A 23354-nucleotide genomic window follows, 5' to 3' on the forward strand; every position below is an offset into this window, starting at 1 on the left:
TGTGGTCTTCATAGACCTGCTCAGGAAACCCCTCTGTGATGTGTCACCCTCTAGTGGTCAAACCATGTTTATTTGTTATGTTATGCACGTTTTATTATTACATACACACGTGTGATTCATTTGGTTATTTTTATTAAAAACAGAAGTAGACAACGATATCAAAAAAATCACGTTTTCCGGCTAAAAGAGGACCGCAGGCGTCAGGCGGTACAGTTTTCCTTCTGTGGCTCCAAACACCCCGTGACGTACACCTGTAATGAGCCTGTTGTAGGAGCAGCACTAACATCTGAGTCAACTTCCTGCTTCAGTACAAAAACTACCACCGTGGTCCTCCTCTACATTATGAACAAACTCACAGTTGATACATTTATACATGTGTGTACAGGAAAGAGCGGAGAAAGGAATGAAAACCTGTTTGGATCAGCCTCACTTACAGAACAACATAGAGTTCATACGGCAGGCGATATGAAGGTGCCACGCTCGACTTCTCAGAGCTGTAAGGCACGTGGAAAAAAAATAAGATCAATGTGTGATGAATGGATCCTGACAGGCACTTGAACAGCTTCTTATATGGACGAGTCTTAAATCAAAAACTGTGTGGTGGGAAGTGTTTTTTTTTTTCTTCATCAAGTGCCTTCACGTGTACACTGACTGTCACACAGGGGTCCAAACTAACTGCTCTTACATCTCAGGGGTTGTTTAGGCTGTAACTAAAAAAATGACTCAAATACTGCAGATGACATTCTCCTCTTTCAAAAGTCAAACACATTTCAATAGTAAGATAACAAACAAGACGAGTGGAAAAAAATGTAACAAAAAAAATTAATCAAAATGGACATATTTGACTGTTCATGTGTGCGTACAGTTTGTTTTTCAGCCCTGACTCTAGGTGATGCCGTTCACAACAAGACAGCTGATACACTCTGTGCATGTCTCAGTGTTCAGCGAGTACATACAGCAGTCTGGCCTCAACATGTGGCGACTGAAAAGAACTAAACAGAAATGGAAATACTGCTGTGTGTGGACGTGCGCTCGCTCAGTGACACTATATACAAGGCTCTGGTGCTAACGTCACGTCTGTCCTGATGGTGGTCAAACTGTGATATCAGTGGCTGATTGAGAACCTACAGAGAAAAAAGCTGAACTGAGTCCCGTCAGTCCTGTTTCTGTTGAATCTGCAGTGAGGACGTGATGTTTAGATACGGTGGTCGAAAAAAAAAGTTCCTCTCGTCCTCGTGGGTCAAATTTCTACGTCGCTCTCTTTGTCGTTGTCGTGATCGCCGTCGTAGAACTCATTGGCTGCCTCCGGCCTGAGGGAGTGAGGAAGTGACAGCCAAGTTAGATACACCAACAACTCACGAATATGAAATATTTTAGCTCCGGCTCGTCGTCTGACTGTTACGGACCTGGTGTAGTTTTCCTCGCCTCCTCTCTCGTCGGGGTCGGGCTCGTCGGTGCGTTCGTAGCTCAGCATGTCGGACGGTACGTCGTGGATCTGGACGCTGGGCGCGTGGTTCAGCATCTTCAAGTTCTCAAACACCGTCTGACGGATCTGCTCCAGGTACTGCACCGACATGTACACAGTTACAGACCTTTGCTGAATGAATTTATGTGATTCGTGACATCGACGCTTGTCCTGCAGACACTCTGAGGTGCTTTTAGAAGCCTGTCAGTGGTGTATAATAAATGTGGAGTTGTGTTTCACCTGTCTGGAGTTCTGGTTTTCTATCCTGGTGCTGACGTCAGGGTGCAGCGTGAAGTCTGGAGCAAAGTACTCAAAATACTCTGCAGAGGACAGAAACAAGAGGATGAGGATTCTCACACAAGTCACTTCTCTTCCAACAGATGGCGCCGGAAATAAAAAATTGCTCAGTAAATGCATTTTGTTTCGAGGCGCAGGATAAAAAACTCACCGCTATAAGGCAGCTCGTCACTGATGGATTCATCCAATAGCAGAGACGTCTCAAAGGTCCTACGATCATAACAAAGCAGCTGTTACTTTAAATAACAAATCCAAGACTAAACTCAGAACACGCAACCTCCGTCACCTCTTGATCATTAACACCACGATGTGTGTGTGTGTGTGTTGGACTTACCAGCAGCGAGCCACGTTCCTCACCGTGTACCCTCCTCCTCCCAGGACGAGCAGAGGAATCTTAAAACTCTTCACGAACTCCACGCACTCACTGGAAGACAGGAAGGAAAGGACTGACATCGTAAACATGATCTGATCGAATGAGTCAGGTAACACGTTTTTAAAAGAGAAGTCGGTCTCACCCGTGTCCTCGTATGCTGAGGTTGAAGCAGCCCAGTCGGTCACAGCCCAGAGAATCTGCTCCACACTGGAAGGAGAACAACAACGATTGACCCTGATCGCTCTAAAACTGAAGCATGTGTCGACCTCCTCACACACATGTGGACCACATGATCCATTAGCTGAGATGACAAGTGTTAATTAAACAGATGAGGGCTGCATTAGAGATCCACAATCACTCACTGACCTGTAGAACGATGCAGGTCGGCTGGTAAAAGTCCACCACCTGTTTAATAACGGGCTGGAACAGCTGCCTGTAGCCTGAAACACACACACACACAACATGTTGGTTGTTGCGGCTGACAGAGTCAACAACAACATAATAACAATAATAATCAATAATAAACTTTGTGCAGGAAGTGAGCTCACTCTGGTCATCGATGCCATCTCTGAGAGGAACATTGAGGCAGTAGTACCGACCGCTCTCTGCTCCCACCTCATACATGTCACCTGCAGCAATCACACACACACACGGTTTTAAAACACACCTGTACAGCGACAACACAGTCAGAACTTAAGACTGTGTTAAAGCAGCTCAGATCACACAGTTCCCTTTGCAGCACTTTAAAAAGGTGTAAGAAAGGTGTATGCTTCTGAGTAAAACTTCCTCCCTTAAAAAATGCTGCATGTTTGACAGTCGCTGATCGAGAAGGAACTCGCAACACGGCAACTGCAAGTTCATCATTAATCATCTGCACCTTCTTGTAAATTCAGCATTAGATTCTAAACATTAAGTTGTTTCTTCTTTACTTGTAAAAAACTGCGTCTTTCTTACCAACATTTAGCAGCTGCTTGAATGAACTGTTTCAACTGATTTCAGCATTTACAAAATGTAGAAAATTCATCCAAACAAAATACAATTTTACAGTTAACAATAACTAATATAGGCTACTTTTTAAGAGAAAGCCAGACTCCATGAAAACATCTATGAAAGCAAACTTTTACAAACTTTGTAAAACTGTTTTTCTAGAGATCATTCTTATTTATTTCAACCTCATTATAAGTTCAGTAAATGTTGAGCACCCAGTTAGAAACAATAAAGAATCTGGTCTTTGCAAACTGAAACAATGCACATGTCTATTTGCATATAAAGCAGGGAAGTGTTCACTCGAGATGCATGTGGAGACACATGCTAATGCAAAGTGTGAACAAGCAGAACATATTAGACTTTTAGAATCTGTGCATAAATGTGCTTGAAGCAGCTCGTACCTGTTCCTGGGAAAAAGTAGTTCCCGTATTTGTGGAAGGACACAGTCATGACGCGGTCGGTCAGGTAAAAGGCTTCCTGTACGCCGTCACCATGGTGAATGTCTATGTCGATGTATAGAACCCTGGGGTGGTATCTGTAACACAATCACGGTTGTAAAGAAAGAAACAGACGGAGCAGACACTCGATGAAGGAGATTCAGGTCTCGTCTTACTTGAGCAGCTCCAGTATGCTGATGACGATGTCATTGACGTAACAAAACCCAGAGGCCTGCAAACACACAAAATGTATTTTAGTGCTTTAAACGTTCACCGCTTAAGGGAATGACACCGATACACGGGACTTTGTTCTGACCTCAAATTTTTTGGCGTGATGCAAACCTCCGGCCCAGTTGATGGCGATGTCACAGATCTGGAAAATATATCAATATAAAAAAGGTTACAATCACAATACTCACAATATAATAATGTAATACTGAGCGGTCAGTGCTGCAGCCGTGCTGCTGCTGTTTCAGTTCAACGCCACGTGAGAGTGTCCAGTGATTTAGATAAACACGTTCATCAAACCACGGAGCGGGTCAGGAAGTTAACGTGCCCAAAGCATGTTTCTGTGACAGCTTAAAGGCACAGATCACTGATTTTCAACACTGTGTGTTTTGTGTGTGTGTGTTACCTTGTGGTTGAGCTGTGTTGCTCCCTGTAAAGAGGCTCCAGTGTATCTTGAGCAAAACTCAAAAAGACCCGGAAACACAGGACTGCGAACGAAAAGGCACAGACAAAATATTTTTATGGTGTTCACTGATGTTTCAGGGGACAAAGAAGAGCAGTTCAAATGTCCTGGATACGAAGAAGCTGATATTATTGTTTTTTTTATGAGAAAAAAACTGGAATACTCACCAGTCGTCTCCGACGTTGAAGGTGTTGAGGCTCTTGGTGAAGCCCTGCATGTTGTTGGGGCTGACCTTCTGCAGGAAGTCGATGTAGTCTTCAGAGTGGAACCGACACATGTCGTGCTGAGACGCTTTGTACGGTTTAAACACCTAAAAAAAGAAGAGAAAACTTCAGAAAGTACAGGATGAAACTTTGCATTTGTTTTTTTCCCACTTAAGCATCAGTGGAGGAACAGCGTCTGTCTGTACTGCTCACCATCATCTTCTTGTAGAGTCCATAGTGCAACACCAGACTGTGTGTCAGAGACAAACGGTGAGGCTTCATGGGATGACCAGCACCTGGCAAACACAGACAGTTCACACATTATAACACAGATACATCACTGTTGGAGAGCAGACTGTGGTGGGCGGACCTCCGAGGAAAAATTCTAAAGTTAGATTTATCAATCTGGTGAACTCAAAAGCAAAAATATCCCTCCACATTTTCAAATATGAAATACTACATATACCATGACATAGCTGAATACTTCATGGTATTACTGAGGGTTCTACAATCACCTGCCGCAGGGAGTAATTTCAGATGAGATCCATTTGATGCCTCTTTTTTTAGTGTTTCGTCACACACCGTTTTAATCGGCTCACCTAACTTTTTAACAAGCTGCTTTTACGAATCACTGCGAGTGTGATTCGGGTGGAGAAACTTTGCAGCTGTTCTGGTCTTGTGGTCAAACCTCGAGCTTAACACACCTTTCCTCTCCTCATTTCTGTCTGCCGAGTATCCCACACAGGTTTTTGCTCTCTGACGTGACACCGTATAACAACTTACTGAACCGTCTCTGAGACGACATCCACAGAAATCTGTTTTTAATTCGTTAAAGTTAAGTGACTTAAGTGAAATAAGTCACCTACATTGTTCATACTGTTTATATTTAGATCTACACAGTTTATATCTTTTTAGATTTGCCATATTTTTCTTAGAAATCTTTAAACTTAAATATATTTATTATTTATTTCATTTTATTATATTTTTTTTATTCATGTCATTTGCTGTTTGCACCCAGGGATATGAGGGAAACGCTATTTCAATTATCTGTAGCATTGACAATAAGGTTGACTTGACTTGATATTGTATGACCAGACCGTTATAAAAATTAGGATTATACTGGGGTTCAGGTGTTTTAATTCATATAGTGTATGTGTATCCTGTCTTTTGCATGTCATGTGCACTTCCCTAATTTGGCCTGTGATTTACTGAGGCTGGCAGGGAGAGATAATTATAAAAATAGTACAAGAACAGGAGAGACAGGTTAGGGAAGTATCATTTGGATATGAGTCATAATGCTCATTACTGAGCAGAAAACCAAAAAAGGACGTTATGATTATTATCTGTATCAGGTGGGAGGTGTCCGAGACAGCCCATTTTTAAAAATGTATAAGAACCAACTGTTAGAGCTCCTCGAGGAGCCTTTTCTCTGTAACCCCTTTTGTGTGTTGCACTGGTAAATGCTCCTTCTTGTACAAGAATAATAAATCCAACTTAAACGTTGATACTTTGAAGCCAGTCTTCCTTATTCAAGAGTTTCTCTTTAAAATTCCCATAACAGATATAGATAGATAGTGTTACAAAAATTAGGATTATACTGGGGTTAAGGTGTTCGGGAGACATTATAAATCAGTAGTTTAAGAACAGTACCATTTGGATATGAAACATAATGCTCATTACTGAGCAGAAAACCAAAAAAGTATGTTATGATTATTATCTGTATCAGGTGGGAGACAGCCCTTTTTACAAAAATGTATAAGAACCAGCGGTTAGAGCTCCTCGAGGAGCCTTTTCCCTGTAACCTCTTTTGTGTGTCGCACTGTTAAAAGCTCCTTCTTGTACAATTTAACTTAAACTTTGATACTTTGAATCTAGTCTTCCTTATTCAAGAGCCATAACACACACTTGGCACATTAATAAATGATAAACAAACTTTTAATTAAAGACAATAATCAATTTGCATTAACAGCACCCTGCATGTTTGCATGCTTTGCTTGATCTTGAAGGTCCGGTGTGGTTACAATAAACTATTTCACTATCGGAAAATGACATATGGTTACCTTTCAAGTGTCTAAACACAGTAAATAATAGTGTAATTATGTGTAATAATCACAAAGTGACATTTAAAGACATTAAAGCTGCTGCAGGACAGATAACGGTCGGTAGCATTAGCCGGCTAAACGAGCCGGATCCTTTTCTACAGATTTTAGCGACAAATATATTTTTTAAAAACTTAAAAGCAGCTCAGATTATCTCTAAAATGCACTAAGAGATAATGAATGCATTAAAAAATTATGTAGATATCAAAACAAACCCGCGGCTGTTAGCACGTAGCTTAGCTTTAGGCCTTTGTAAGCCAAACTCACCGTAATGAAAGTTTCCCACGTCCGGGTCGTAGAAATAAGAAGTTCTGTTGGTCATCGTGGACGAGGTGAGTTCAGGCTTTAACTCTTTATTAAACTAGGACAGTTCCCGCGGATTTAAAACACATTAAACACATTTTATTTCTTTCAATTAGCAGACAGCCGCCATGGTAAACACCGACTCTGTCATCACACACGGACGGGAGAGACGGAGAGGGGCGGGGCGGGGGAGGCACAGGGGTGTTCAAAGTGTGGCCCGCGGCCCAATCTCTGGACTTCTTCTTCTGGACTTCTTTACTACTTCCTTTTTTCTTTTTAAATTATTTTAATTAACCCAGTTAAAGTTCCCTTCCCTAGATCTCCCACATTAACACTCCAAAACTCTTCTCCACTGTTCCTGTCTTCGTCATCTCTTCCTCTCCCTTTCATAACAATCACATGCTCCACTGTCTCTCTCTCCACATCTACACCGAACAGTTTTCCTAATAATATATTGAGTGACTCTTGATCACCTGCTCTGCTCTGCTACCTCTCCTACTACACCTTGTGATTTATATAGATGTCTCCCCTTATTCCTGGTTCTTCCACTGTTGTTTCCATTTATTAATTATTTCTTTCCATATTAAACTTTTTCCTTCTGCCTTTGATCATTTTATTTTAATTTCCACCTTCTCTTTCTTTACAGCCTCCTTAGCAATTGTATCTGCTTTTTCATTGAGCTGATACCCACATGAACATTATCTCCCTCCCCTGCTGTGTTAATCTGGATGTTTTTAACAGTATTTCATATAATATCATATAACATCTCTAGAAAGCAGATTAAATTAAAACGTTATCTCATTGACACAAGAAAACGTAGAAAAGAAAATGAATGTATGCATGACCGTTTAGGGCTTCCATAGGATTAAGACTATGGAAATAGTGATTTGCTATTAAGTATGAAAAAAAGTAAATTTTATGTCAGCATCTGGAATTTGTTCACATTTTAACACATTTTAAGTTCATTTGTGTGTCATGATAAATTAACATTGTTCCCATTTATAGTTTTGTTGCATTTTACCAAATATACATTGGGGTTGTTCATGATGGATGTCAGTTTTGTTTAGCTCCAGTTTAATATGATATAATAGAACAGATACTTTATTTTGAGGTTTTTTTTTAAACATGCATTTTACCTGAAATACAACCAGACACACACACAACGTTCATAGACATGCAAATGTGGAGACATGGTGGAGCGAACAGCAGCGACACTTAGTGGCGGGAGCAGTTAGGGGTTCGGTACCTTGAGGTGAACTGGCACCTCTCCAGCTACCAGCCCACCATCCATACTTAGGTCTATTCAAGACTTGAGCCGGCCACCTTCCAGTCCCTACAGACTGAGCTACGAGTGCGACCCAGGTTGATTTAATTCAATGAATGAATGAATGTGATGCACAGTCAAATATACAATCTGTTTTTACTCTTTACAGTAATATCTCTTTTTTTTACTCTACATCGTCATAGGTGTAGAGGGAGGCGTAGAACTCATCTTCAGCCGGTGTGCTGTCCACATGGCTGACTTTGACTTTCTGGGCGACAGGCATGCATCTTGGCATGAGCTTTCTCACATTCTGAAAAAAATAAATACATTTTCACTTAGAGATCTCATATCAGGAAACTGTGAGCTCCTGTTAATTTACTGCCGATGTGAAGTTTACTATTAGCAAAATACAAATATAAAAGGATGTTATGAAGCAATAATAAGCAAATGACTTACTACTTTCTTGGAGTCAGCGAGGGATCTCTCTAAGTACCTCCTCATCCTTTCCTTCTGTTTCTCTCTCTGCTCGACCAGTTTTTCTTCACGCTGTCTGTGATATGAAGAGAGGAGATTTTTAAATAACGTTAAGTTTGGAAGGAATATAACATACTCTCTGTGGAAAGGCCAGTGATCCCTGTTGAAGTGAGGAGACTTACCTGGTCCTCTTCTCACTGTCCTTGATCTTCTTCATCATCTCTAAGCTTTCTCCAGGAATGCCATCAAGGCTCTCCAGTAGTGAAGACATATGGTTTTCAATATTGGCCAGCTTCTCCACGGTGTTGAGGTTGGTCAGCCTTTCATCCACGCAGGAGCCATGGACCTCGGCCACCTTCTCGCCCAGAGCATCCAACATAACATCCTGCAATGAAGGGATGGAAGGGGGATGATTTCTGAGTGTTCTTTAGCACTCAGGTTGTATTCAGACACGTTCTGCTTCCTTACCTGGTCTTCTGTGTTCAATGAGATGTGGAGCTGAACCATCAGTTTGAGCTTGACGCCTCTTGACTTCTCTTTGTCGATTCTCTGTTTCATGTCGTTTATCTGCAGTGTCATCTGCTCTTCATCCTTTTGACTTCAGATGGAAAAGATTCAGTATCAGTATGGATGTGTGACAGAGGAGAGGATATGGAGTAAATCGTGTACAGGAAAAGAAACAAGTGTAATAATCGCCCAAGTAAAAACATTTGATCTGTCTGTTGACTATAGGAACGAAACTGGCTTTAACATTGAGTGAATCAACAAGCTGCTCATTTTCAAACAAGAGCCTTCCACCCATGATGCTTACATCTTTTTCCTGGTTATCTCCAGGGACTGCTGGAGCTCTTCCAGTGTTTCTTCCACCCTCGTAGAGTTCTGAATCAAGGACAAGTTCTGCTCCGTCAGCTCTGTCACCAGATCCAGTAGCTGCTGGGGATTAGTGAAGTACAGCTCTGGCTCATCCTGCAGTAGTGACAGACAAGGTGGGGTAAGACAGAAACACTGTGGGCTGAACACAGAAAAATAAAATTCAAAACGAGAGTTTAGATCTTGTTTAGTCGAGTTTTCAGTTTGGGAAAACCTACCTCATATTCTGAGCTGTCACTATCCGGTTTAGAGTCTATGATCCTGAAGGGCCAAAGAAAGAGTTTGGAGTGAGGTTTCAGCAGCAGCATGAACATAAATTAATTCAATGTGTCAGTGTGTGTGTGTATGAATGTCAGAGATAACTACTGTGGAGGGTTGGGTGTGTTTTGTCCTTACCGTGTGTCGCTGTCAGCTGAGGACTGCCTGGTCTCTCTGACGGAGGGCAGCTCTCTACCTGGACTGGAATCTTTATTTTCCACACCTGTGCACACATTTCACACGTCAATCAAAGTTTAAAGTAAAAACAACAATATCGGGACATTAACCAGTCACCCTGGTCCTCAAAATATATTTAATGTTGATTTACTTGCTTTTAAATTGTACCAAGTACTTGCCGTTCCCAGTAGCTGACTCCTCAGCCTCCCTGTTCTTGTCTTTAGCTTTCAAAGCCTTGGTCTTCTGGGCCTCCTGCCACTCTGGAGGAGACAACTTGAACAGGAGATCTTTGTATCTCTTGTAGTCTATCAGGGTCTCTTCAAAACGTTCCATTTCACTGTAGAAAAAGGAACTCTAGATTCAAACCCACAGGACAAAACAAATGTATTCACAGTTATTTTACACTTTCATGCACTAAAGTGTTACCCTTTTATTGTCACTATTTCAGCAGTCAGTTTCTTGATCTCAATATTCTTCTCCTGTTTGGACCTGGCCTCCTGTTCAAAACTGAGCGCAGAGAGAAGACAATCATTCTCAGTGTGACTTTTTTAAGGTCACATATCAAGTCTGTTTTCAGTAGAAGTAGAAGTAAAAGTGAGAATGAGAAAGCAGATGAGAAAGCAGCCAAACAATTCATATCTTGGCACTTCTTACAATGTTCTGGCCTCCACAGACTTCTTCTCGTTCTCCCTGAGGGATTCCTCAAAGTTAAGGTTGTCTCTCTCGATGATCTTTCCGAGCTGTTCCAGCTGGGCCTCTTCTTTTGCAATGGCTTTGTCCATCCTCATAATCTCGGACCTCTTCGTCATCAGAGATAACTGAGGGAGGGAGAATGAGGACACATGAAGCAAGAAGGCAAAGCAAGACATGTGACACATTCCATCTAACAAAGCTTGTCTATTTTTTGTTTAACATTTACAAGCTCCTCTTTTATTTCCCTCTCCCATGGTTTTTTTAGGTGTGAACAATAAAGTTTACTTTCAGTTTTTGAATGGTAACAAGGTATCATGTCTGCTTTTAACTTCCTGTAGATTTCACATGTCCATACTACTTAGTCTTAAGATACGAAAACAGAGCTGGATCGCTGCTTTTACTAATATTCACCTTCTCTTATCTAAAATCATTTACCTCCAACACTGCTTTCTGCCGTTCCATGGCCATTAAGTCATGTTTGCTTTCCTTTGTAAAGTTTTCTGTGGACAGAGGATGGACAGGAGTTAACATTTAGATTCAGCCATGGCATGCAGCACATTCGCTTCCTTTCTTTTGGGCATGCTTTGACTCTTTCTCCACCTACCTCGTTTCATCATGGCCATCTTCAGCTCATGTCTCCTGGGTGTTTCTTTAGGGAGAACCGTCCTGCTCTTGATTTGTTTTTGATTCTTCATCTTCTCCTTTCCTTCCTCCTCCTGCTCCTGCTCCTGCTCCTCCTCGTCCTCCTCTACTTGTTCTACCAGCTCTTTTGTCAGTTTGGCCATCGTTCTTGCAGTCTGGGTCTTCTTCTCATGAATTGGCAAAGCCAGGAATTTACGCATCTCCTGTGCATGGAGAACAGGGACAAACAATGTGTTTCACACACACACTGTATCATGCAGCTTATATGTAAATACACTCACACACACCAACCTCTTTTCGGTCTTGCTTTTCATTCATACTCTTGAGAAACATACTATTACTGTCTGGCACTTTGAATGGGCTCTGTCGAGTCTCCCTCCTCTTCCTCCTTGTGTCTACACACAATAAAATAAAGATAATTTGTATTTTTAGTTTAGTTTCCACTTTGTATTGAACAAATGTGCCTCTTCTTTCTCACACTGCACCTGGATTGTGTGATTTGGCAGCCCCATCAGTCTCTGAAACAGCAGTGCTGCATGAAGAAATCTCTGAGAACACATTTGTTAATAACGGTGAATAAAACATTGTGTCATATATGTGAAGCATTGCATTATAACAAATATTTACTGGGCTGTGGTGATGACATCTCTGAGGTTGCTTCTGGTATCCGGCGCTGCACTGGCTCAGGGTTTGATTTAGCTGCAGGTTACAGAAAGAATACAAACAACAAACAACAAAAAACAAAATTATTTCTAGAATTATACAAGCGAAACTGGACCTATCCCATAAGAGCATTTCCTTTTAACTTTAAACCACTTATGACCCAGATTGCAGCCTGAACATTACGAGCTGATTCTTTAGGCCTCTGTTGGGTCATGGTTCCTCATCTTTGGTACTCATACTTTTTGATTCAGCTGCTGCTTCTGCTTCAATTTCAAGACATTTTCAAGTTATTTCTACAAGGGGGCATGTTATATTGTTTACAACCTCTGATTTAGATGTGTCTGTTTCCCGTTTAAAATGTATTTGTATCAAACGTAATACGGATAATAGTGGATCTTTATGACATCATTATTTATTTCTGGGGTGGGTTTTCTGGCTTTTTGTTGTTGTTGTTGTTCACAAGATACATTGTATAGTGAAAACATACTAAGACTAAACATTGAGATAGTTCAATATATGTATGTTCTATCACTCTAGATAACACATTGTATAGTTTTGGGTTACAACAGTGTACAACTGGTTTGGAAAGGTTTGATTTATGTCGTTATTTGAATTAATTCACCCACTAATCAGCCTTGTAGAGGAACCAAATGTCAAACTTGTTCATTTTATATTGTGTTTAAATGTTCCCAAACATTATTTGTGTTTTATTTTAACATTACAACAACATAAAAATAACATAGAGCAAACTTAGGGGTTGGTAGTATTACCACATATCAGTACTTAGTGTATACATTTCTATAAACATAATGAAGCTGTCATATCTGGTGGGTACTTGAAGTAAACATGGTGCAAACACAATGTCTTGTAAAGTAGCAAACTAGTTTCTGGCTCTTTGACATACAATATCTGATTATTATTAACACGTACGTTCAGTTTTTACTGAATATTTTTTATTTATTTCCTTCTAATAAGCAACATATCAACACATCACGGTTGGAACTAGCGCAGATTTAAACTACACGTTAACATTAAGCTAAACTGTCAAACTAACGTTACAGGATATGTCTAGCTGCTGCAGCTACAGACCAGCACGAAGTCAAAACTACACATTTGTTCAGTTTGTTGTTATTAATGAACTCAACTCACCGTCTGACAACTCTTTTCTTACACGGAACAACTAGTTACCTTGAACTCATCAGCGTTTGTGTTGACTGTTGTCATGGTAACTGCTGCCTTCACGGTCACCTTGAAATCAGGACTTCTTAGTTTATGTGCATTGTATCCTCTAAAAATTACCTTTAAAGGTCCAGTGTGTAAGATTTGGAGGAATAATATTTTCAGAATAAGGCAGACGTGGAAGATTATATATCCATAACTATGTTTTCATGCATGTATAATCACCTGACAATAAGAATATTTTTTTTTATTTTTGTTACTTTAAAATGAGACTTTTATGTCTACAGTGGGAACGGGTAACTCAGTGAGTGGCCACTTGAAGTTGGCATCAGAAGTGAGTTTGTTATGGGAATTTTTTAAAGAAAACCCCTTGAATAAGGAAGACTGCTTTTAAGTGTAAGTTGAATTTATTATTCTTGTACAAGAAGCAGCGTTTAAAAGTGCAACACACAAAAGTTGTTACAGAGAAAAGGCTCCTCGAGGAGCTCTAACAGGTGGTTCTTATATTTTTTTTGAAAATGGGCTGTCTCGGGCACCTCCCCACTGATACAGATCACATCATAACATTATTTTTTTGGTTTTCTGCTCATACAGATCACATCATAACATTATTTTTTTGGTTTTCTGCTCAGTAATGAACAGTATGTTTTATATCCACATGGCACTCCCCTAACATTTCTCACCTAACCTTGTACTACTGATTTATAATTATTTTTCCCTGCCAGCCTCAGTAAATCACAGGTCAAATAAGGGAAGTGCATGAGACATGCAAAAGACAGGATACACACACTATATGAATAAAACACCTGAAACCTAGTATAATCCTAATTTTTATAACAGAGTTAATCAGTCAAGTGCCCGGTGCCATTGGTTGCAATCAGCCACTACACTGCTAGAGGCCACTAAATCATGTACACTGATCCTTTAACTAAACTAAAATGAATAGAGGGTTCTAATTTACCTTCAAGAAATAATCCTAATATAAATATAATCAAAATATTAAAGGATGTGATTTCAAAAGACACATTTGGAGTTAGATTGACCAAAGAATGTAAAAATAAAATGTCTATTTAATCAAAATAAACGAATCAAGGTCCAGTTGTTCTTGATTTATCACTGCTTGTTATGTTAAATGAAGATCTACCACTGGTTTAATAAGTACTCTTTGCCTTCATTCACTTATTATTAATAAGAAACAGTCCTTAACAGAGCTGATTTGGCATTTAAAACATATTCAAACAGCTTAGCAGCATCACAGAGAAGACAGCATGACAACTTCCTATTGGTCCACGTTGATATTTACCGTATACATCATAAAAGGAAAGTCCATAAATACAATATAACAAATTACATTTACACATATAACTCGTGAAGTCAGCAGTTAAAAGTAATCGCTAAAGTATTTCGAATAAATGATCTTCATAAGTGCTGGAGTGAGTAAATAACTGCGGTGTCTGCGGTGATGCGAGTATAAAACTGCTCTTGCGCCAGATTACCGTATTATCCGTAGCGGATGTGAGGTGGCTCCGGAGGAGCAAGCCAAAGATAAACACGTAGCCAGACGAGCTGCAGCAGGGCGAGGAGAATAAATCCGGAGAGAGAGAGAGGCGGCTGCGAAAGCAACGAAAATGGAGTAGCTGTGAACAACATAGAGAATATTTAGCAGGAAAGGGGACGGTCCGTGAGATTAACGAAGCACCGAGAGTCTTCCGCCGACATCGAGGCGGTGAGTCCCCGCAAAGTCCTGACAGCTGCACCGCTGCCAGCTAGGCTAGGCTAGGCTAACGCCAGCTAACTAACCTGATTAACAAAGCTGTCTTTGACAGTAGCCGGTCCCTGGAGGAAAACAATTATTTGCATTTAGCTTTTTTAATTATTATTATTGAGACGTAAGTAGTTCACCAGGTCTGTACGTGTTGGACACCTCTGACAAGGTTTGAGCATATTGGCTTCAATGCTAGCGAGCTAACAGCTGCTGCCTCTTCACCGGGAAGCTTAATGATTTTATTTTGAAAATAACCGAAGTTAAAGGTTAGTTAAGTTTGTTTTAATGTGTGGCTTTCATTGTGAGAGATGTATAGCAGCAGGAGAGGAGGGTGCAATAAGTGGGTGTGTACACATTGTACAGCTTACAGAAAATAATATTACAGCAGCGTTATTATAATAATTATAATAATAATAATAATAATACATTTTATTTCATAGGCGCCTTTCTGTCACCCAAGGACACCTTTACAATAAATGAGAGTAGACAGCAAATAACAAAAAACAAACAAAAATAAATCATAAAAGTATCAAATTACAAGAATACAACATTAAAAACAGGTTAAAATAGGACAGTGCAATTCAATCAGACTTGAATTGTGATATTTGGCTTTATGATCATAAAAAAAGCTGATTTGTTGTGTTTTAATGCTGTGTAGGTTCATTCAAAAGAGGGTAACAGGATATTTTACAGTGCTTGAAGTCATATTTCTGTCTTATTTTGTAATATTATTTTTATTATGGTCAATACTCTTGCAATAATAATATTATTTGTATCATGGTCACTTTCTTTGCAATATTTAAACTCTTTTTATACATCATGCCACTTTTATCCTCAGTACTTGTCTGTTTTAATGGTTGTTTTTCCTGTTTATTGTAAGTTATAGATATTTCTGTCTGTTTATTGTGTTTTTTAGCCTTTCTACTTTTTTTTCAATTCTGTAGTGTATGCTACACTTTCCTCTGCTGCTGTAACAAGTACATTTCCCTGTGGTGGGATGAATAAAGTATATGTAATCTAATCTATTCTCATTTAAAATCAGCACAAACATGTTGTCTGTGTCTGAACTGCATCGCTTCATCCGGAGCCAACTACTTAAGTTATGAAGAGACTTCTTCGGGGCGAGAAAGTGACAACACGAATTGAAACTTTATGCATTAAGCAGAAACAGAAAATAACCCTGAGACCAAACAGACACTCCTCTCTAAACAATGCCAGTCTAGGCTCCAGCCGTCCTGCAACCCTGATAAGGATAAGCTCTTACAGAAAATGGATGGATGTATTTGATGACTGTGCTTTACCCTCCAAACAGGTTAGGCTTTCTTGAGAGGGGGTGTTTCTCGTTAAAGATGATTGACAGGCCTTGAAACTTTGCAACAGCATGTAAATAATTATATGTTTTGTAGATGATTTTCTGCTCTACATATCTGTGAGTGAAATTAACCTAGCAGACTGATAATTGGCCAAACCGGCAGTGCTGCTCACTTTATTTGCATGCCACTCATCGTTCAGCTTTCACATCTTTTCTCCACAGTATCTGTAGCTGAATCCAAAAATGGTACGAGCAGCGTTGGTGACTGCCACCAGTCTGGCTTTGACTGGGGCTGTGGTGGCGCATGCTTACCTCCTCAAACACCAGTTCTACCCGACTGTGGTCTACCTCACCAAGAGCAGCCCCAGCATGGCGGTAAGAGTCTTGAGTTTTGGTGTAAAGTATTCAATATTTTAACCTTATTAATATCTGTGACAGTGACATTGCAATTTCTGTTTTTTTGTTCCTGGCATCAGGTGTTGTACATTCAGGCGTTTGTGTTGGTGTTTCTGCTGGGAAAGTTCATGAGGAAGGTCTTTTTTGGACAGCTAAGAGCTGCAGAAATGGAGGTAGAGTTCTGTTTATGTTGTATCTCAGTTGTAAGTGACAACAAACGCAAACCTAACCAGGCTCTTTGTTGACGTGCAATCACATGCTTTCCTCTCTACCAACAGCATCTCATTGAACGCTCCTGGTACGCAGTGACGGAGACGTGCCTGGCTTTCACTGTGTTCAGAGATGACTTCTCCCCCCGCTTTGTCGCCCTCTTCACCCTCCTGCTCTTCCTTAAGTGCTTCCACTGGCTGGCTGAGGACCGTGTAGACTTTGTGAGTAACATCTGTTGAACAAACAGTTGAGCAAACATTGTCGTTTGACAGCTTGCAACTGTTCTCCTGTTATCACATAAATAATGTTTGTTTTTTTTTGTCAGATGGAACGGAGTCCAAACATATCTTGGCTTTTTCACATGAGAGTGTTATGTAAGTACACTTTCTCATTCGGCCACGTCAGAAATCTTCCCACTCCCCCATGTGTGGCCTTTTTTTTTTCTTTACTTCCCCTCCCTCTGTCTTTTTCTGTTGCTTCCACTTGTGAAACTAGACCAAATTAAACTTTATGCAAATCATTGATGTTTACAGATGAGGCCAGGTGCACCACGGTTTATTGACAGGGCGGTTGACATTAACAGACCATGACGCTACTACAAAATCCACTCCATCACTTCAATCTGTATTCAGTGTTTTTTGTCTTTTTATTTCCTGCAGCTCTCATGGGACTCCTGGGTGTCCTGGACTTCCTGTTTGTTAACCATGCCTGTCACAGCATCATTACCCGAGGAGCCTCGGTCCAGCTCGTTTTTGGATTTGAGGTTTGTCATAGTTCAGTTTTAAGCTAAATCTGAGCTGGCCAAGATTGTTTCCGGGAGTTGAGGAAGATTCTTGTCCTTGATTTAGCACACATGGCACTTTTCTCCTCTTGTGGCAATAATTAACACTCTTATGGTCCTAAGGACATTTTGTGCCATTCAGTTATTTAAAATTTTCAAGCCATTTTGTCTGTGTTGAATTAATATAGCTCATACATATAGCTAAACTATACAAATTTGTTCCCAATTGCAGAAATTGTCCAATAGAAAATGCCATATTTGATCACACCTTTAGCTTAACATAGAGTAATACATTCCTTTATGTTAAGATGTCATTCTGGACGACTAGCTTTCAATTTTTAAGTTTTATGCTTGTCCACCAGACAGTGCTACTTTTTCCCATTCAAAGTGTGCAGCAAATTCTTCTCTGCCTTGCTACTGAAATGATAAGTGTGTCTCTCTGTTGATGTTGGATAATGGTGTGTTTGTCCGTGTTAAATACTCCTTGAAATGTATTTTATGGATTTTTTTTTTCTTTAAAGGGTTTTCTTTAAAAACCCCCAAATATGATTTAATTATTAAACTTGTTTTAAAAGATTGACTCATTTAAAGTGGGAAAAAAGGCATTTTTTGTCATTAGGGACAAATACATTAGGATATTAAACGACCTCTTCATGGTTAAAGCTCCCGAAATAACAGATCAACCTTTTATTCTACACCCAGTGTCCTTGGCGCAGTGTCCCTTTGTAAGTTAACTGAGGTCATAGACAAGAAGAACTTCTAAATGTCTCCTTTCCGCCCCCACAGTATGCCATCCTGCTGACCATGGTGCTGACGACCTTCATTAAATACCTTCTGCACACGATCGACCTGCAGAGTGAGAATCCGTGGGACAACAAGGCGGTTTATATGCTCTACACTGAGCTCTTCACAGGTATTGTAGTTCGAAATATGATGGCTGGAATAGATTTTCTATATGGAAAATAACGATGAGCGTGCAGCTCACTGGTAGCCATCCTGAAATATTCGTTTTTATTCCAGGTTTCATCAAAGTGCTCCTGTACATCGCCTTCATGACCATCATGATAAAGGTCCACACCTTCCCCCTGTTTGCCATTCGGCCCATGTATCTGGCTATGAGGTGAGCAGCTGTGTGTGTGTGATGTTGTTTTATTGTTGCTGCTTCTGCTGTACAGAGTTTTCACACAGGTCTAAACATTCAATTGATATTTTGAATTCATCTATTTTGGCTTTGGTGTTGTTGTTGTTCACCTCTCAGGCAGTTCAAGAAAGCTGTGACGGATGCTATAATGTCTCGGAGAGCCATCCGCAACATGAATACGCTGTGAGTGAAAGTTTCCTGATCGTACCAAGCTGTATTTGTTCAAATCATTATTTTGCTTCTTTTTTATAATCAAAACCATAAGTTGTGACTTGAGTTGTCGTCTCGTTTTTTTTGTGTTCAGATACCCCGATGCTACTCCTGAAGACCTGCAGGCCTCTGACAACGTCTGCATCATCTGTCGAGAGGAAATGGTCACTGGAGCCAAGAAACTGCCGTGTAATCACATTTTCCACTCCAGGTAAGTCAACCTGACTCAGCAGGAGAGATTCATGACTGCAAACAAACAAAAACAACAGCACCTGTATTTTTAAACGGTAAACAAGTCAGTGTTGTAAACTTTAAAATGCCTTGGTGATGTGGTAAAAGGTTGTTCTTGTAACGTTGTGTTACCTTCCCCTCCTTCCCTCAGCTGTCTGCGTTCCTGGTTCCAGAGGCAACAGACTTGTCCTACCTGTCGCATGGACGTCCTTCGGGCGTCTAATAACAATCAGACTCCAGCACCGGCGCAGGCACCGCCCCCTGCTCCGGCAGCCCCCGCCAACGCTCCTGCAGCCCCACCGGCCAATGGTGAGAGTCAAAACCTTGGCACGACATGACGCCTACGCACGCCCCAAATAATTTGTCATGTGGGTGTCCACAGCTGCAAAACAGAGAAGGCGGAAAAATGCCTTTGAAACAACAACAACAATGCAAAACTGCATGTTTTAGTACCTGACAGAAACAGACATGCAACCTAACAGGACTGTTTCCCTTCATGAGCTCAAAGCTACAACCTGCAGAACCTTTTAATAATTGTAACTTCAGATTGTCTGTAGAAAAATTGTAAAAGTTGCAGTCTTTTAGGAGTTTAGAGAAACTAAAGTCAGCCCTTCTCTTGCCTCATGAACACATAATCTTACTGATCATGTTGAAGTCTTTGCAGAGCACATTTGGGCCCATGTCCACAGTTTGTGAAGGATCTCTTTTGTCCCGTTTCCTCTCCAGTGGCTCCAGGCATGTTACCTGGCTTTCCTCCCGGCATCTTCCCATTCTGGGGTCCCTTCCCTGCAGTGCCTCCTCCCCCTGCTGCAGCAGTGGCAGCTCCCGGCGGTACAGACGCTCCACAAAGCAGCACAGAGGCTACACAGACGGCTGGTAAGAATGCCTCGTGCTCTCCTAGACGGAAACTATAAAAGAGGGAACGATCATTACGTCATGATACTAATATTCCAAAGAGCTGCCAGTTCTATTGAAGCTGAGGGGAGAGGAGATCACACTTAATCCCAACATAGCTGCATCGTATGACCTTTTGATGAAGGTCTACTAAATATTTAATGGTCTTTCATCAGAAACTTTTCAAAAAACATCACAACAAATCTTTAGAAAAGAATAAAGTAATCTCAGCTGTTATATAATCCCATGTGTCTTGTATCCTACTGTGTAATCTACCGGTGAACGCTGAGTCACAGTATCAAAAATTGTAGAATAGATTACATAATGTTAGCTGACAAGCTCAGAGTTGAGAGACCACAAATGGGAACGGTTTAATATTGTTTTCATCTTTCAAATTTAATGCTGATGAATGTTTTTTTTTTTTTTCCAGCTTCCAGCCAGCCCACCTCGTCGACTGCAGACGCCGCTGCAGCCGCTCCAGGAACAGGACTCCCAGGTTTCCCCTTCTCCTTCCCTCCTCCACCCTTCCCCACTGCACCATGGCTGCCCATGCCACCACCTCCTCCCTTCGGTGAGAACAAAACACTCTGTGCTGCCTCAGAGAGCAAAATGAGTACACGCTTTGGTGACTTGACACTCAAAAGATGATGGTTGCAAAAAAAAACAGAGAGACAAGGAAGTGAAAAAGTGGTGGGAGCTCCCGGTTAACCTCTTATCGGCTGTTGTGTTTCTCTTGGATTAGAATATAAATAATATTGTTCCTCTCCCAGCCTTTAAGGAAGTTACCATAGCAACAAACTATCAGGTCACACTGCAAAAGTCCCTGGCATTTCCCACACATGTACGGTCATGAATCAGCTCTAACCCTTTGAGGGTGAATCACCTGATGTGGTTGATAATGCTGAACCTCAGCAGTGCGAAGTTTATTGTGTGGTTTGTGGTTTACTCAGTAGAAAGTAATTGTGTCTTGACAGTGTGTGAAGTGGTGCAAGACTGAAATCTTAAAGCGATCCTGGCGATTAGGAGTTTAGTGTCAGAGGGCATGGCGAGTGGTGTTTGTTTCAGCAGGGCTAGTTTAACAGCTCTCCTCTCCTCCAGTGTCATCGATGCCTCCTCCTCCTCCGTCTCTGTCCCGGCTGTCAGAGGAGGAGCTGAGGGAGCTGGAGGCAGAAGGCCGACGGGGCCTCGAGGCCCGGCTCCAGTGTCTGCAGAACATTCACACCCTGCTGGACGCCGCCATGCTCAACATCCACCACTACCTCAGCACCGTCGCCACACTTGCGTAACTGAGCCCTCTCTAAGTCGCATATTCTCTTAATTTTTAACAAATGAAGCTTCTTAATTATTATTAAATCTAAATGTTGTTGTTCTCCTCCACAGTCCTCCTCGGGCTGAGGCCAGTGGGACAAACCACACTGCTTCATCTGCTGCGGCTGGCAGCAGCACGGACAGCGCCAGCCAGGCGACGGACTCTGCCAGCTGTAAGTAAACTGACAGTTCATGTCAACCATGAAGATGTTTAAATCAAAACCCTTGGACCCTGATTCTATTTTTCTCCCCCTCGTTTCCAGCTGAGCAGGCTACAGTCTCCTCTCAGCCAGCCGACTCTACATCTGCTGCCTCGGACACGGAAAGACAAGAGCTGCCTGACGAAGGAGTGGTGGTCGGGGAGGAAGACGGAGAGCCCAACGCTGCTGAGCTGAGGCGCCGTCGCCTTCGTAAGCTAGAGACGGCGACAACATCATCTTCATCATCTTCACCCCCGCCAGACAACTGATCCATGCGTTCTGACTCAGACATATAGCTCTGGACCAACGGGAACTCTGAGCTGATAAATTGTTGCTTCGGTTCCTCATTGCCTCTCGTCTTCGTGGCTCTCGCCTTCCACAGGCTCAGGTTTTCGAACTGTGTCGAGTTGGACTCAGGCTACCGGGAGATGCAATGATCTTTACCGCTTATCTGGACTGTTTCTGTGTCAGAAAGCAATAGCACGGCTTCTTCTTTCTGTTTTTTTTTCTCCCCCCTACCTCCCCCAAGAATGACTACTGCAATAAGAGTACTGCAGGTGTTTAGGTGTTCGTAAGTTTAATCAGACTGAGGAGGAATTCTCAATTCAAACACACTTTATTTGGTCAATGTGAGACAGACGGTGTGTGGATTTGTGTTTAGTAGTTTTACTGTCGGTGAGGTCTTTGCCTGCACTTTGATTTTCGTTTAATTTCAGCTTCAGTGTAAAGGTGATCCCACTCACCGCGTCAACATGTTACACGGCACCTGGATCCGGCAAATTCAAATCAAGGGGGAGCCGATCGACTGCTCTGGCTTTGGCTTTTCTTTTTTTCTTTAACGTTCATCACCCTTCTGTTGCCACCGCAGACGTTGTAACATACTGATTTATTTGAATGTGTACATACTGTATAAAGAGTTTTAATAGGATGATCTGTACATAATGCAGAATAAACCGTTCCACTGAAACGGCAGCGGCACAACGCGTGTTTGCGTGAACATCATTCAAATAAAGCAAATGAGATGAAGACACGTGAAGCGTTTAATGAACAGGATGTTTTTAGATTTAGCTTCTTATGTCCGGTAAACGCAACATCTCGACATGAAACTGCAGATAATCTCTCAGCAGTTTTCATGTCTGCTTGTTGTGTCATTGTTCAGTAATGCTCCATCTTATAGATCTGTCATTTTTCAATAGTTTCCCAGGATGGAAATTGTGATATATATATATATATAGGATGAAATATTTGAATACTAATTATTGCCAAAATAGGATTTACCTTTAAATTAAAGTTCTCTCTAAACCCAAGTAAATTTAAATTCTGTGTTCATTTATTAGTGAGAACTTTATTCCCCATATGTTTGATTTTTTTTTTCTTCTTAATGTACCAATCAGTTATTTTTAGTTTCATAAGTTATGGGTGTGGAGCTTGCACGTTCTCCCCGTGCCTTTGTCCAAAGACGCCTAACAGGTCAATTGGTGACGCTTAATTGGCTGTAGGTGTGAGTGTGAATAGCTGATTGTCTCTGTGTGCCCGGTGATGAGCTGGTGACCTGTCCACTGTCAGCTGTGATTGGCTCCAGCCGGCCGTGACCCTGATAAAGATGAATGGATAGTACTGAATTACATCTCTTACTCTTTGTTGGAAGCTAAACTTGGAAACAATACAGAAATCACAAACGTGTAAAATAATCTAAAACCAGTAATAATAAAAGTAGACTTGAAGTTCAACGAATAAAACATTTAAAAATCTAAAAACAGTCGTCACTTAGTAAGTACAGTTTGTTGTAAATGCTTTGGCGACACAACACTCTTTCCCTGCATACCTTTTC

General features: G+C 41.1%; 3 protein-coding genes across 5 annotated transcripts; 1 reads left to right on the plus strand and 2 right to left on the minus strand.

The window, feature by feature from the left end:
• Window positions 1–114: 114 nt before the first annotated feature.
• Window positions 115–7080, minus strand: hdac3 (histone deacetylase 3). Its single transcript, XM_010747454.3, has 15 exons — window positions 6820–7080; window positions 4667–4749; window positions 4418–4560; window positions 4194–4275; window positions 3876–3932; window positions 3736–3791; window positions 3524–3657; window positions 2684–2764; window positions 2502–2575; window positions 2278–2342; window positions 2097–2186; window positions 1914–1972; window positions 1706–1785; window positions 1407–1564; window positions 115–1310 (listed from the first exon to the last, which is right to left on the minus strand). Exons 1-15 carry the CDS (start codon window positions 6872–6874, stop codon window positions 1241–1243), a joined length of 1287 nt encoding a protein of 428 aa, XP_010745756.1. The 5' UTR covers window positions 6875–7080; the 3' UTR covers window positions 115–1240.
• A 1176-nt stretch (window positions 7081–8256) lies between these two features.
• Window positions 8257–13149, minus strand: cfap100 (cilia and flagella associated protein 100). Of its 3 annotated transcripts, none has more exons than XM_027273852.1 (16): window positions 13096–13149; window positions 11861–11932; window positions 11719–11781; window positions 11525–11628; window positions 11196–11436; window positions 11027–11091; window positions 10553–10716; window positions 10325–10405; window positions 10078–10235; window positions 9860–9944; window positions 9682–9724; window positions 9405–9559; window positions 9062–9191; window positions 8776–8978; window positions 8576–8669; window positions 8257–8429 (listed from the first exon to the last, which is right to left on the minus strand). In XM_027273852.1, the coding sequence occupies exons 1-16, from the start codon at window positions 13118–13120 to the stop codon at window positions 8304–8306; spliced, it is 1809 nt and encodes a 602-aa protein (XP_027129653.1). In that variant the 5' UTR covers window positions 13121–13149; the 3' UTR covers window positions 8257–8303. The 3 variants fall into 3 exon arrangements, with proteins under 3 accessions (XP_027129653.1, XP_019111487.2, XP_019111485.2); XM_019255942.2 differs by having other exon boundaries at window positions 13085–13144; XM_019255940.2 differs by having other exon boundaries at window positions 13046–13136.
• Window positions 13150–14596: 1447 nt separating this feature from the next.
• Window positions 14597–22549, plus strand: syvn1 (synovial apoptosis inhibitor 1, synoviolin). Its single transcript, XM_019255939.2, has 16 exons — window positions 14597–14801; window positions 16375–16527; window positions 16629–16721; window positions 16827–16979; window positions 17084–17132; window positions 17418–17521; window positions 18326–18452; window positions 18560–18659; window positions 18798–18863; window positions 18985–19101; window positions 19273–19430; window positions 19848–19997; window positions 20446–20586; window positions 21114–21297; window positions 21396–21496; window positions 21587–22549. Exons 2-16 carry the CDS (start codon window positions 16396–16398, stop codon window positions 21790–21792), a joined length of 1881 nt encoding a protein of 626 aa, XP_019111484.1. The 5' UTR covers window positions 14597–14801; window positions 16375–16395; the 3' UTR covers window positions 21793–22549.
• The last annotated feature ends 805 nt before the right edge of the window (window positions 22550–23354 follow it).

Source organism: Larimichthys crocea, chromosome I (genome assembly GCF_000972845.2).
Source record: "Larimichthys crocea isolate SSNF chromosome I, L_crocea_2.0, whole genome shotgun sequence".
Taxonomy (NCBI): Eukaryota; Metazoa; Chordata; class Actinopteri; family Sciaenidae; genus Larimichthys; species Larimichthys crocea.

What these genes read in the sequence shown, in the direction of transcription:
- hdac3 (XM_010747454.3), bottom strand. Translation starts at nt 6,874, where the DNA reads ATGACCAACAGAACTTCTTATTTCTACGACCCGGACGTGGGAAACTTT. An exon ending in CAACACAGCTCAACCACAAG is followed by an intron (nt 3,933 to 4,193) that starts GTAACACACACA and finishes TATATTTTCCAG; the next exon opens with ATCTGTGACATCGCCATCAA. An exon ending in CTCAGCATACGAGGACACGG is followed by an intron (nt 2,187 to 2,277) that starts GTGAGACCGACT and finishes CCTGTCTTCCAG; the next exon opens with TGAGTGCGTGGAGTTCGTGA.
- cfap100 (XM_027273852.1), bottom strand. Translation starts at nt 13,120, where the DNA reads ATGACAACAGTCAACACAAACGCTG. An exon ending in GGCAGAAAGCAGTGTTGGAG is followed by an intron (nt 10,717 to 11,026) that starts GTAAATGATTTT and finishes TCCCTCCCTCAG; the next exon opens with TTATCTCTGATGACGAAGAG. An exon ending in GTGACAGCTCAGAATATGAG is followed by an intron (nt 9,560 to 9,681) that starts GTAGGTTTTCCC and finishes TCACTACTGCAG; the next exon opens with GATGAGCCAGAGCTGTACTT.
- syvn1 (XM_019255939.2), top strand. Translation starts at nt 16,396, where the DNA reads ATGGTACGAGCAGCGTTGGTGACTGCCACCAGTCTGGCTTTGACTGGG. An exon ending in AGCTCGTTTTTGGATTTGAG is followed by an intron (nt 17,522 to 18,325) that starts GTTTGTCATAGT and finishes CCGCCCCCACAG; the next exon opens with TATGCCATCCTGCTGACCAT. An exon ending in CTACACTGAGCTCTTCACAG is followed by an intron (nt 18,453 to 18,559) that starts GTATTGTAGTTC and finishes TTTTTATTCCAG; the next exon opens with GTTTCATCAAAGTGCTCCTG.